The 14,260-nt window shown below is 43.8% G+C and overlaps 1 protein-coding gene across 3 annotated transcripts; it reads right to left on the bottom strand.

Annotated features, from left to right (window-relative positions):
• Positions 1-293: 293 nt before the first annotated feature.
• On the bottom strand, positions 294-12,500 carry DECR2 (2,4-dienoyl-CoA reductase 2). Of its 3 annotated transcripts, none has more exons than XM_039349911.1 (10): positions 12,085-12,500; positions 9,278-9,423; positions 8,323-8,391; positions 7,151-7,202; positions 5,685-5,820; positions 4,861-4,985; positions 4,493-4,586; positions 3,486-3,590; positions 2,114-2,302; positions 294-775 (listed from the first exon to the last, which is right to left on the bottom strand). In XM_039349911.1, exons 2-10 carry the CDS (start codon positions 9,373-9,375, stop codon positions 741-743), a joined length of 903 nt encoding a protein of 300 aa, XP_039205845.1. In that variant the 5' UTR covers positions 9,376-9,423; positions 12,085-12,500; the 3' UTR covers positions 294-740. The 3 variants fall into 3 exon arrangements, with proteins under 3 accessions (XP_039205845.1, XP_039205848.1, XP_039205847.1); XM_039349914.1 differs by having other exon boundaries at positions 2,208-2,302; positions 12,085-12,499; XM_039349913.1 differs by having other exon boundaries at positions 2,097-2,302; positions 12,085-12,494.
• Between the last annotated feature and the right edge of the window lie 1,760 nt (positions 12,501-14,260).

Genomic DNA, 14,260 nt, shown 5'->3' with positions numbered 1-14,260 from the left:
CTGCTCTAAGCAACCACCCTGTGGCCCCCAGTAGCCAGAAAAATAAAAATAAAAATGCAGCCCCTGGGAAGAAGTCAGAGTTGACCACTGCTACATTATTCCATCAAGTGCATCTCGGCATCACGATGCAAATCTTTCCCCAGAATGGCTACTGAATGGGCTGACAGAGCTAGAAAATGAACGAGAATTTCCCCATGGCATCAGGAAGGGCATCCAGCTAGCAAATGCTCAGCTCTATCCAGTCGCCCTGTCTCCACCCCAAATTAAGGGATGACAGGGTTGTAAAAAGGGAATTTGTTGAAAAGTAGAGTATTTATTTGTTAGAGGATTGGGGCAGATAATGCCACACACAGCAAGAGCTGGACAAATGCAGACTCGCCATTTTGGGACTGAACATTGTGCTTGGGAATGAATTGGAAGCATCTTATCCGAGGCAAGTGATACGAAGGCTTACAAGCCAATCAAATCATAATCAAAGTTGTTTCTGCCCTGATAGGATTTCCGCCTCAACTACCCTTCCGGTGATATAGTACAGGCTGGTGGGTGAACAGGATTCAGTCTGTAGGTTTCTTTGTGCCACCATCACCACTTTTTGTGCAATGAAGACCCATCTTACAAACCAGGTTATCTAAACTACCTTGAAACTAGGAAAGGTGAGTGGCTGCTATCCGTACATTGCCACAGACGGTTTGCCCGGAAGCACTGAAGACACTTCCTTAAAATGTCGGGGTGTCCTTTTCTCATGTATCTCTCTTTAGTTCCGTGCTCCAGAAATCTGTAATAAAACAATGAGACAGGAAGTGATTGGAACATTCAAATAGGTGGAAGGGAAACTTGAATGGGAAAACAAGAAATATCCAAGTAGAGAAATGACCTGGAAATAAAACTTATCCTGGAACTCCAAAAGTAGATTTGGGGAGTGACCTTGGCAGACAGGAGGAAGAGCAGCAGACTAGACAACGGTCAGATAAGTCATCCAGGTCATGATTGTCTCATGGGTGTTTTTTCAAAAGGCAACTGGACTGTTTTTTTTTTTTCCTGAGGAAGAAGACATTCTCCTTCCAGAATACCCCAGCCAGCAGGATTCTGAGAGCTGAAGTCTACACATCTTAATGTTGCAAAGTTTGGAAAACACTGTGCTGTACTAAACCAAAAGACAAATATATTCTCTTATGTGGTGGAATGTAGTCTGGATTCCCAAGAGGGAAGGGCTGCATTCCAGAGGACCAAGAGACAGCTAAGTTTATATTGTTTGATTGGGAGAAAGAGAATTAAGAAGCCTCTTCCCTAGAAGAGTATATATTTAATGATAGTAGTAGCACTTAAGACATGCAGTATATACCGCCCCGATGTGCTTTACGGCACTTTGTGGACAGTTTACAATGTCAGATCTTGCCCCCAACAATCTGGGTCCTCATTTTACTGATTTCAGAAGGATGGAAGGCTGAGTCAATCTCGAGCCCCATCAGGATCGAACTTCAGACTGTGGCCAGAGTTTGCCAGCAGTACTGCATTCTAACCACTGTGCCACGACGACTCTATAATGATTATTAATGGTGCGTTTGGCAATATTTCTGTCTATAGGTGAAACCCAAACATCTCCTAATCTCCTAATCCTTTCATTTTCTACAAGGCTTAAGAGCACACTAAGATTGACCAACCTCGTAGGACTGTTGTATAAAGGTGATGTTCTGATTCTATACTGAACTTGAAAAATTGCTAACCTTCCCTAAGATGTTGGCTAGCTCTTCACATGGAGACAGGCTGGGGTATGAGTGGAGAACCACGCAATCCAGTCACTTTTGCCTGCTATAATGGTAGGCATCTCCCTGTTGGAAATCACCCTGTTTCTTTTATGGCTTTCTCGTCTCAATCTCCATCATCTCAACCTCCATTTTTCTTGAAGTTGATTTGGGTTGGGAAGCTAAGCTAGGTCAAGTCTGCTCAGGCTTAGGAACCCCCCTCCACCCCCCCCCCCAAAAAGTTTGGAGCCAATCAATTCTTTGTTATGGCAAGGAACGAAACGTGGACCAGAAATTGAGGCTGACTCAAGGGAGACCCTCTTGTAAAGTCACCGGCCGGGAAAGAAACTTCACCTATAGCTTAGCTATACCCAACAGTGAGGGAAAGGAATTATCCGAAGTCATCCAATCTCCACCGTCCACCACAAGTGTTGTGCCGGTCACGTACGACGAGAGGGGGCTAACCAGATAGAGGACACTGTGAGCAATCTCCGTCTTGTTCCCAGCCCGTTGAAGGGGAATGTTCCGGAAGTACTGATTGGCTTCCAGGTTGGATGGAACTAGAACAAAAGAACAGCACAATCTTGGCCCATTAAAGAAACAGGAGCACGGAAGGACATCAGCCTATACATCAATCCAATGATCTTCAAAAAAATCAAGATGGCGGCCACCAGTGTCGTTGTGAGGCAAGCCTGGGGATGACTAATGTCAATAGGGTGTTCTCTCCATCTGTAACCCTATCTTTTAATTCTGATTTTAATGTTCTCCTTATTTATGCTTTTTTATTTCGTGACATGTTTTCACTGTAAGCCTCTCAGTCACCTAGGTGAGATGGGCAGTATAGAAATATGAATGAAACTGCATACACACATACACACGGAATTTCAACTGCATTGTTGTGGCCATCTTGATTTTTTGGACCACACCTTGAAGGACACCCCTTCATTTAACAAGTTCTTCTCTCCCATCGGAACCCCACTTGAAAATCACAAATGTTTTTAGTCTTGCCTTGAAGGGGGGGGAAAAAAACGAGGTCCTGAATAATCACCTTAATTTGCATTTTATGAGGAACGTTCCAGGTTCCCATATCTCAGCTCTAGGCACTGAGAGCTGACCAAAATGGGAGAGTATTAAATAATCAGTTTAATTTGCACTTTAATTTGGACTCCCTCAGTTCACACTCTCCAACTCTTTGGGGTAATACCAGGCAACTCCCAAATACCTTTCTAATGACCATTTTCAATTCTGTATTCTTCCAAATTCAATATTATGATTTTAATTGACAGTAATCAACGTTTTACTTTAGTTTACAAGCTGTTTAAAGAATAGGCAACTTTGCAAATTAGGAATTTCTGTGTTCTAAATTAGGAATTTCTGTGTTAAATTTAAAAAAAATTCCTCCAGGAATAATTTTTATTGCACACTTTCTCTGCATTCACCTCTTTCGAGAGCTGCTCTTTTAGAAAATTTACCTTTTATCTTAGAACAGGGGTAGGCAACCTTGGCTCTTTTATGACTCGTGGACGTCAACTCCCAGAATTCCTGAGTCAGCCATGCTGAGGGGAAAGGGAGAGGTTTCCAAGCTGAGCCAGGCTGGCTCAGGAATTCTGGGAGTTGAAGTCCACCAGTCATGAAGGGGCCAAAGTTTCCACCATGCTGGCTCAGGAATTCTGGAAGTCGAAGTCCACAAGTCATAGAAGCTATCTTAGAAGTTACAAGCTGTTCTCAATTCAGAAGACTTACCTAAACGACGGTACCCCTCCGTGCCCGTAATGGGACCAGGGGCGATGCTAACCACTCTAATTCGTTGAGGCCCCCATTCCACAGCAAGATGCTTCGTCATAGCCTCTGTGAAGAGACAGAAAAGCCCAAAATTAGAACTTTCATGAGTTCCAAGAAGTCTACTTCTGTATTAAAACTTTTTTTTTTGAAGGAGGAAGAGAATATGGCTCATGAAATAATTTGGAGATACACAGTCTTGGTCCCATCAAGAACAGAAACATATATTCTTGGGCCTTGAGTGTCCACCCTTCTAAGGGGGACAAGGTCAGAAAGAAGAGTTAACTTGATTTAATTAACATTTCATACTTTCCCTATACTTTTCAATTTTCCAATTTGGCAAATTCTCCAATTCTGGAGAAGCCCTGGAGTTATTAACCATGGATTCTCTCAAAGATCGCTATGCAGAAGAAATAAGCAACCCATTGCTGCTTCCTGCACACGGCTTTACAAAAAGTTAAAGAAAAGCCCATGAAATTTAAGTGTATCATCCAAAAATGTGCTCAAAACTAAGAGGATGTCTTGTCGGATTCCCCAAAATCTCAGCTAGATTGGAGTTAGTGGTCAAAGGGGGTTTGTACCCTGATATGGCTAGATCAGGGGTAGGCAACTTTTATGACTCGTGGACTTCAATTCCCAGAATTCCTGAGCCAGCATGGAGGAACTATGGCCCCTTCATGACTCGTGGACTTCAACTCCCAGAATTCCTGAGCCAGCATGGCTCAGCTTAGAAACCTCTCTTTCCCCTCAGCATGGCTGGCTCAGGAATTCTGGGAGTTGAAGTCCATGAGTCATAAAAGAGCCAAGGTTGCCTACCCTTGGGTAGATCTACTGGAGACAATGGCCATAATATTCCTTCCTGAGAACCCATCATCCTCAGCGAGGAGAGGAGTGAAGCTCACAACCTTGGACAGAGCTACTAGTGAAGAGAGGAAGAAGAACAAGAGAGACAGAATACTTCAACCTCGTACCTATGGCTGCCTTGGCAGTCCCAGCATGCATCTGGAGAGCTTGGCCTTTGTAGCTGAGGGTGGCTGTGATGTTGACAATGACGCCACCATGTTCCTAAGTCAATAAAGCAAGCAGCAAGGTTGAGGTCAACCTCAAGAGAGTCCACAGCCACCACTTGTGCCAATTAAGAAATAAAGAATGGAAAATGGCTGGCTGAAGCCTCACCTCCCCCAGTGTGAAATGTCCAGTCAGGAGTGTCCACAGAGGGATAAAAAAAAATATCAAGATGGCGCCATGGCTGCAGTGATTCATTTACACCCAGGCACTGCCATGTTGTTGTTGTTGTTGTTGCATGTTGTTGTTGTTATTATTATTATTATACTCTTACCCGAAGGGATTTTTCATACAGGACTTTGGAGACGTTGAAGGTGCCCAAAGTGTCAATTTCAATCACCGTTTTGTAACCGTTGAACGATAAAGAGCTAGCGGGACAAAGGAAGTTCCCAGCAGCACCTGAGGAACAAGACCGTAGAAAAAGGAACAAGACAGAAAGTGTGACTTGTTGGGTTGCAAGCTTTGACCTGAATTCGTATCTTCTCCCTGTATGGAAAGGACCACCACGAAAACTGTTGCACACCATGATCTCCTGATAAACACACATCCATTAATTGAATGTGTTGGATCCTTGGAGGGAGGGAGCCCATGTTTGGAAATAAGCTAGATGCAACAGTTGTCTAATGGCCAAGGAGATTTGCTATCAATGTTGGGTTTAACCAAATATCGGTATAACGTTTGCCTTGTCAGATTACATGCTCTAAAACAGTGCTTCTCAACCTTGACCACTTGAAGATGGGTGGACTTCAACTCCCAGAATTCCCCAGCCAAGTGAGATTCTGGGAGTTGAAGTCCACGCATCTTCAAGTGGTCAAGGCTGAGAAACATCACTCTGGAGGACTCAAAGTGATGTTGGACTGAGGTGGATATCAACCCTACTCAATCACTAACACAAAATCCAATGTTCTTGATTCTGTGAGATTGGGAGGCTGTGGGGGGAAAGGGGATGTGGAGGATGTGTTGTGAAGCAGCACACTTGGCCATTTATGAGTTCAACTACAACACCTTCCAGCATCCAACAAGATCACCCTTCTCATTCCCAATCTGAAGCTTGCAGATGGAGAGAACTTCCAACCACCAAGAGGATCAAACCCTCACCGTTAACTAGGATGTCAATCTTCTCAAATTCTCGGAGGGCCTCATCCACAGCTGCCGAAATGGTCTGAGGTTGCCGCACATCAAGAGTGACAGGCAAGCATCGCTGGCCAGTGGCTGCACAGAGTTTCTTGGCTGCCTATCATGGGAAATAAAGATTTTAGGGGATCAGACAGCTGCCCTGGCACGCGACACCTGGAGAAAACAAGGACCGTGTCTCAAAATAGCAAACTGGTCCTTAAGATCAGCACTGGGGTGGGAAGAAACATTTCCTATTTTTCAGAGACATTATTGGCCGAGTTAGCATTCCATGCTTAGCCAATTCTGACTGCATAAATCCACCGCTGAGTGGGCATCTCCAGCTAATTTTGTAATTAACGTAGGCTTACATTCTTTATTGAGTTGATGCAACCATACAAAATCAAAACCAGACAGTCATCTCTACAATCACATGGGAAAGCAAGTGCAGGTAGTTCTCATTTAGTGACCACAATTGCGACTGGCAACTTGGTCATTAAGCAAAGTGGTGACTAAGCGAAGCTGTTACTGTGCATACGATCTTATTTCAGCTTTCATTTGTTTGACAGTCTTGCAAAGGCTGGGAATGGAAGGATCAGTCATAAAGTTACTTTTTCATCACCGGTGCAACTTCAAACGGTCACTAAATGAGGGAGTTGCTAAGGGAGGCCTACTTGTACACGTCACTGAATTTTTTTTGCTTGAAAAATATGTTAACTGTAAAATTTCAATTAACATGATTCTCCTCCTACAACATCTATGACTTCCAGAATCCTTCCCCATTAGTCAAGCTAGTAGACTGATAACACGTAGAAGTCCATTGATTTTCCATGTGTATCATAGGATCAACCGTAAACTTTATTTTTCCCATAAACCCTTATTTAAGAAAATTAAAGCTATATTTGCAATGATCGGCTCAATTCATCTCCCAACTGGCAATCTTTTCTTTCTTTATTTTGGCTACTTAGAAAAGGGATAGAATGAGGTATCATTCTAAAAAGGTTTTTTAGCAGTATACACCCATGCAACAATAGCAGTTCCCTACAATATAAATAACATGATGGTTATTAAACATTAACCCAGCCACAACCTAATCTAAGTCAGCATTCCTCAACTCAGCCCCTTTAAGATATGTGGACTTCAACTCCCAGACTTCTTCAGCCAGCATTTTGGGAGTTGAAGTTCACCCATCTTAGAGTTGTCATGTTGGAGAAACAGTGATCTAAATTCTGGGCTGATGACCCAATCAGAATCAGCCTCTAAAGCAGGGGTCTTCAAACTTGGCCCTTTTATGACTTGTGGACTTCCAACTCTTAGAATTCCTCAACCAGGCATGCCAAGTTCCTGAATCTTTGGAAGACCACGAAAATGGGTGTCCTCCTTGCTTCACTGAGATGCTACTAATATCCCAAATGCGATAGTAAAAATACAAGGATCTAGCAGCCACTCACCTCTGACACCCGCTGGAAGTTTCTGCTGGCAATGACACACTGGCAACCGTGCCTGCAGGAAAATTTCCCAAGATCAGACAGAGAAGCCAACGAATGCAAAAGCAGACCAGGAGCTAACTTATTTCTTTTTACTTAAAAGTGCGAGGGTTTAAGAAATGCAAAAGCAAATATCTGGGGAACTGCACTAATGAGGCCGCACTTGGAACACGGCATCCAGTTCTGGTTGCCACAATATAAAAAAGATGTTGAGACTCTGGAAAGAGTGCAGAGAAGAGCCACAAAGAGAATTAGAGGCCTGGAGCCTAAAACATACAATGAAGGCTAAAACAAGGACGAGGGGTGACAGGATAGCAGTCTTCCAGTATCTCAGGGGCTGCCCCAAAGAAGAGGGAGTCAAGCTATTCTCCAAAGCGCCTGAAGGCAGGACAAGAAGCAACGGATGGAAACTAATCAAGGAGAGAAGCAACCCAGGACTAAGGAGAAATTTCTTGACAGTTAGAACAAATAATCAGTGGAACAACTTTTGCTTCTAGAAGCTGTAAATGCTCCAACACTGGAAGTTTTTAAGAAGAGACTGGACAGCCATTTGTCTGAAATGGTACAGGGTTTCCTGCCTGAGCAGGGGGTTGGACTAGATGACCTCCAAAGTCCCTTCCAACTTTATATTATTATTACAATTATTATTATTATTTATTCATTAGACATGAACCTCAGTCAACTGAACATTCAAATTGGCTGGCACCGATGGTTGACACAGGTTGCTATATTATTATTATTATTATTATTATTATTATTATTATTATTATTAAGAAAAAGAAGGACTTGGGAAAATATGATAGCCATGTTCCAATATTTGAGGGGCTGCCCCAAAGAATAGGGAGTCAACCTATTTTCCAAAGCACCTGTAGGCAGGACAACCAATAGAAGCTTATGGAGGAGAGCTCCAATTTACAACAACTAAGGAGAAGTTTCCTGAGAACAATTAATCAATGAAACCATTTGCCTCCTTGAGTTGTGGGTGCTCCATCCCTGGAGCTTTTCAAAAATGGACTGGACAACCATTTGATCGTGGAAATGGAGAAGATCAAAAATATTCCAGAGCCTTTTGCGAAGATCAAATGAAGACGGCAGAGTCTTAGCTGAAGATTCTGCCAGAGATCTGCTATCCATACCTCATCAGGATCTCAGTGATACGGAATCCAATCCCGGAACCGCCGCCCGTAATGAAAGCTACCTTTCCTCTAGAAAAATCAAGAGGAAGAGACGTCTAGAATCAGGAGCTACCAACACAATTTGCTTATTCATATACTTATTTGTTTACTGCCCAACACCCCAAAACTCTGGCTGGCTCCCAAGTGAAAAAGCATTAAACCCTGGAAAAGGAATTCTAGAATTCACAAGATTAGAGTTTTTTTTAAAAAAAGGAAATTGAATCATATTCTTTATTACAGGTTGTTAGTGACCCAGACTAATAAAACTTCTTAAATAAAACCCAGAGAAAGTAGAAAATGAAAAGATGGCAAAACTGGACAGGAATGGCTGGGAGGCAGCATTATTATTGTTGTTGTTGTTATATTTGTAGTGCATCCTTTTGTATATATCTCAAGGTGAGAGACATACTGTTATGGTTCCGGCTAATGAAACATTTCAAAGAACTTCCAGGCATTGTTTTCCTAAAAGTCTTTTATTGTTACAAAATGTCGGCACAGGTACAACAGAGGGATGTTAGAATCTAAGTTCTCTTCCTCTGAGCAGTTAAATTATCAGCATGTTCCCTTCCTAAATTAGCCAATATCATATTATCCAATTAGTGTGAAGGTCAAAGGTTTTCTTCCTCTTTCTTTCCCGGGCTTTACCCCCACCCCTCTTCTGCTCTGTATTAACCCCATAAATACGACAGTTCTGCATATTGTCAAAAGCAAGAATATACAATATTTGCAGCATTGACACATACCTAATATTGCTGCCTATTTTCCCCAGAACAACCCCCCTGTAAAGTGGGCTGGCGTGTGAGAGAGAGAGAGGGACTGGCCAATAGTTCACCCAGCTGGTTTCATGGCTAAGGCGGTTCCACACAACCAGGTTCATTGGAACCTTAAAGAGACCTAGCACCTTGGGAATACTTACTTGAGGATGTCAGGCGTGAACATATATGAATATTCCGGAAGACAGTCGTCTGTATCCACATCAGGAGGAGGTTCACAAGCAAAGCCTAGATGAGCCATGGATAGCTAGCTTGTTCTACCAGGAGCACGGCAGAGTTACAACTGATCCTGAGATGGGGAGAAAACCCACAATATTATTATGGTTTGTCATAAACTCAGCCAGATGTTCAGACTGGATTTGGCGTTTTTATCCACCTAGGGGTCTCCAACCCCCGGTCTGTGGACTGGTACCGAGCTGTGGCATGCCAGCAACCGGCCCACACAAACAAGCAAAGCCCCATCCGTGGGATGCAGGCAGCACACAAAACCACGCACTCTCCTGTCCGCAGAAAAACCTTTCTCCACAGCACCGATCCCTGGTGCCCAAAAAGTTTGGGACCTCTGACCTAGAAAATGCTTCCCAAGAGTCTGGGATAGGCAGATGTTGATGTTTGATGGTGTTAGATATATGGTTGTAGGATTTAAGCTGTCCTGAGTAAAGCTGCCTTTTGCAATTGACTGATGAATTTGTCAATGCCAGTGGGGTTCAAATGGTGCTCCAGATACTCTGGGATTGCACCCAATGCACCTATTATTATTATGAGCCATGGTGGCGCAGTGGTTAAAATGCAGTACTGCAGGCTACTTCTGCTGACTGCCTGCTGCCAGCAGCTCAGCAGTTCAATTCCTGACCGGCTCAAGGTTGACTCAGCCTTCCGTCCTTTTCAAGGTCGGTAAAATAGGGATCCATATTGTTAGGGGCAAATATGCTGACTGTAAATCGCTTAGAGAGGTCTGTAAAGCACGGTGAAGCAGTATATAAGCCTAAGTGCTATTGCTATTATTGATACTACCTTTGCTATCTTTTGCCACCATCGTTCTATTTCTACTTGCAGGTCTTTGCATTTTGTGATGTTCTCCTATGCTTTCTCTTCTCTTCTCTCCAGGCACTGCCACGTCCACTAGCCAGACTTTTTTGTCTTTCTTATCAACAACTGTTAACTCTGGGGTGTTATGTGGAAGGTGCCTGTTGGTCTGAATTCTAAAGTCCCAGCTCACTTTTAGCTTCTTTTATTTCTCTGACTTTCTCTATCATTCTATTAATACTATTATTAAATTTATTTGCCACCCATCTCACGGTTTGAGGCGACTCTGAGCAGCTATTGAGGAAACTAACAGAAACAGCTACGAAGTAAAGAAGTTCAAACTTCACAGCCCCTTAAGTTCATATTCAAAATACATCAGCTTTGTTTCCAAGGAAGAAAGATGGCAGATAAATTCTGCTCCAGAGATCAGCTATTGCAATGCCTAACTGGTTTGGCTAAAAGGCAGAAAAGGAGAGAAACTCTAATTTGTGCCTGTTGTCTCCTCTCTTTTTCTTCCACAATTCAATCACAACCCCTGCAGTGAGTAACGCAGATTGCAATCCTCACCTTTCACCCAAACAAGTTTTACGCCTAAACAGATGCTGCTTCTTGAACATTTAAAAAAAAGTTTTACAAAGTTCTTTTTAAAAATTAGATTTCTTCTCCCCCCCCCCTTTTTTTTGAGGCCACCACCTTTGGAGAAATATGTGGGGCAGCTTCAGAAAGGAGAATTCTTAGGGGGAAAAGGGTTCCCGAATTCCAGCTATATGCAAAACAGCGCTGGGGTAAAGCCTATTTTTGCGGCTTGCAGCAATAGAAATGTTGAGACTGTCTACGGCAGTGGTGGCGAAGCTATGGCACAGGTGCCAGAGGCGGCACTCAGAGCCCTCTCTGTGGGCATGCGTGCCGTCACCCCAGTCCTAGGCCTTCAGCTGGGTTTTATAAAACCTTTTTGCTTTAGGCTTCTGCCGCCAAAAAAAATTCAATCAATCAATTTCAACTTCTCACAGGAAAAAAAAAAGATCTTGCAAAGTTGGAATTGATTGATTGAACTTTTTAGTCCCACCCAGTCTGCCGTTACCAATGCAGCTACCCCCACCCAATGGGCAACACCCACCTGGCACCCAACGATGCATAAGTGGGTTTTGGGTTGCAGTTTGGGCACTCGGTCTCTAAAAGATTCGCCATCACTGGTCTATGGAGATGCTGAGTCCTCCAGATCCTGGTTGTCCCAAAGGTGCTTTTTTCAAGAGGCAACTGGACTTTCTGTTTTTTCTTTCAAGACCTTGGGCTTCAAAGAACGTCTTCAAAGAAAAACCAGAAAGTCCCCCCCCCCCCAAAAAGCACCTTTGGAACAGGACTGTTGGAGCCACAGAGGGAAGGAATGGAGGAGGATCTACCCAGGCACTGAACTGAAGGAGAGAATTAGATGCATTTTTGCACACACACACACACACACACCCCAAACTGGTTTTCCCTGGGGGAGGGCAGCCTTGCCCCTCCCTCGGTTAGAATTAAAGCCCCCGCCCTCCCCACCTCGCGCAGCTGGCTGGAAATGACCGAGTGGGCGGGAGTTCGGTTCCCCATTACCGGAGGGCGCCAGGTTGCAAAAGCTTTTCTGAACCCCATTCCTGCCCTCCCGAGGCTCCTGGGCTGACACCCCACACTCACTGGGGTGCCCTCTCCCCGAGAATTGCGAGCGCTTGCTTCGAGCGACAGCCTTCCCCCGAGCCAAACGAGCTGGGACTACAATGCCCCTTATCCCCGCCCGCGGTTGCAACAGACAGCGGGATTTGCAGCCCCGGCGCATAGGGGAGGGTTGCAGAAGGGCGCAATTAGGGGTGCAGAAGCGTACAATTAGGGGTGCTTTGCCCCCCTCCTCAATTCTGCCCGCCCCCCAACAATTCTGCCCCTTCCAACTCACCTCTCGTTGAAGCTGCTGCTTAGCGAGTTGCGTTTCTCTCCGGCGCGCCTGCGCGCTGAGCTGAACCCCCGAAGCATGCCGGGACTGGTAGTTCCTTGTTTAAAAGACTGGGAGGCGCTCGGCTCAATGGGACGTCCTAAGGTTGGTCCTTGTTGGCCAAGAGATGCTTTGCTTAGAATCCTATCGGGCAATTTCTTCATTAGACCTAATTAAAAAAAAAAAGGAATATTCATGAGAGTGTGGGAGTCTTCTTTATTACACAACGGGCTGCGTTCGATTTTCTAGGCTGGTTTTTTGCAAAATGAGAAAAGTTGCTGATCTCTTTTCTATGGAGATTCTCCATCATCCATGGTCATGGCTGTCCCTGTCCCAAAGGTGCTTTTCCAAAAGGCAACTGGACTCCCTTGGTTTCAGTTCTGTTAGAACTGAAGAAGCTTCTTAAATGAGAAGTGAAATGTTTTCAAGAGGAGGGGGGGAAAAACGAAGAAAATCCTTTTGCCTTGTGGGAAGTCAGCCCCCCAGAGAAGGAAATATTAAAAGGGCAGAAAAATATATTTCCTCCAAGGATCTTAAAGAGACAGAAAAGCATGCCCAGTTTTTCAATAATGTATCACCACTTATATATTTAAAGAAATAGAAGCAGAAAGAGGAAAGTTTTGCAAGACAAAGTTCAGATGCAAACGGGGTGGAAACGAGGGCATCTGAAACAAGCTTTCAAAACAGGGAGTTACTGAAATAAGCAAACATTTGATCTTGATTCTACGCAGAACCTCCATCTAAGGATAGGACAAACACACCCACTCGGTAATCTCTGTCTTTCTACCTTGTCCCTGTAGTGTGGCCTTAAACTTGTGTATTTATTATTTGCTTTTTAATCCCACCTTTTAAAATATTTTTAATTATTAAATTTATCATTTTATTAGGGGTTAGATTTATTATTGTTTATTATAAGATGTTTAACTCAAATCTTATCCCCAACGTATCCAAGAAGCAGCTTTACACCATTCTTAGTTGTGTGAGTGATGTTTTCCCCCCTCTTAAATTCAGAAGAGACTACAACTGTTTTGGTGTGTGAAATCTACCACACTTTGCTGAAGATACTATTGGTGGAGGTGGTCTTCAGTGGGAGAATCGGAGGGGTGTCTGGTGGTCAGTTCAGGCTCTGTGGCCACATCCTCACTTCTCCAAACTCCCAAAGGATGAGCTAAAGGATGAGCAGAGGGTCCTGACCTCCAGACAAAAATCAGGGGTCTCCAAACTTAGCAACTTTAAGACCTGTGGACTTCAACTCCCAGAATTCCCCAGCCAGCATTCACCTCAAAGCCTGACCCATGCATTGGATGTTAGGTACCGTAAACCATCAAACAAAAATAGCTGGCTGGGGAATTCTGGGAGTTGAAGTCCACAGGTCTTAAAAGTTGCCACGTTTGAAGAGCCCTGACAAAGATGAACAATGATAATTTTGTAGAAAAGTCTTAACGTCTTCTACCCTGTGGCAGAAGAAGTTGGTTTCATCTTACAAAACATTTTAGAAGGGGCATTTAGTGGGATTTCTTTCTTTAGGACACGTGTAGGTTTTGTGCGTGTGTTGGTTCGAAACAGTCTCCTTCACGCGGATGGTCTCTCACAATTGCAAATTGGCCGTTTGTTACCAGCTCTGAAAGTTGTCTGTTTTCTCTTTAGTGGTTTTCATGTGACCCTCTAGTTAGTATATGAATATCATGGGATGCAAGTTTTCATCTCAACCCTTTTTTTTTTTTTGAAAGGGCTTCTTTCCGTTTTTCATTTTTCTCCAGTAGGACAAGGAGGATGAGCCTGACCAATGCAAAATGTCTGCACCAGCTTTGGAAAATGGAGACCTTACTCCATTCTCCTCTCCTGTGAGGAAGCTAAGGTAAACTAGCATGGTCCATAATTTCTAACCTCTGGAGGCACTGACATGGGTTGGGTTCTTCTTGCCCTGTGTAAAGTAAACCTTTTAGAATGGAGGCGGTCTTCTGGAAGGTGACTTTTGTCCCTTGTGACTCAAGCTGAAGACGGCAATATAACACGTTCGTTTGATTGTTTTACAGTATCTAAAATCCAATGCGTGGGTCAGACTTCGAGGTGAATCTGCATGAACTCATTCTGTCAGTGTAACACTGTAATTTTCTCTTTTAGTAGCATTGCTTTAATG

Source organism: Crotalus tigris, unplaced genomic scaffold (assembly GCF_016545835.1).
Source record: "Crotalus tigris isolate CLP2741 ecotype Arizona unplaced genomic scaffold, ASM1654583v1 scf7180000018301.7375997, whole genome shotgun sequence".
In the NCBI taxonomy this organism is placed as follows: domain Eukaryota; kingdom Metazoa; phylum Chordata; class Lepidosauria; order Squamata; family Viperidae; genus Crotalus; species Crotalus tigris.
This window is presented reverse-complemented; position numbering and strand designations above follow the sequence as displayed.

Excerpts from the sequence above, each read along its gene's own strand:
- DECR2 (XM_039349911.1), bottom strand. The coding sequence starts at position 9,375 with ATGGCTCATCTAGGCTTTGCTTGTGAACCTCCTCCTGATGTGGATACA. Across the intron at positions 8,392-9,277 it reads TTCACGCCTGACATCCTCAA|AGGAAAGGTAGCTTTCATTA; the intron begins GTAAGTATTCCC and ends TGATTTTTCTAG. Across the intron at positions 5,821-7,150 it reads ACTTCCAGCGGGTGTCAGAG|GCAGCCAAGAAACTCTGTGC; the intron begins GTGAGTGGCTGC and ends TTCCCATGATAG.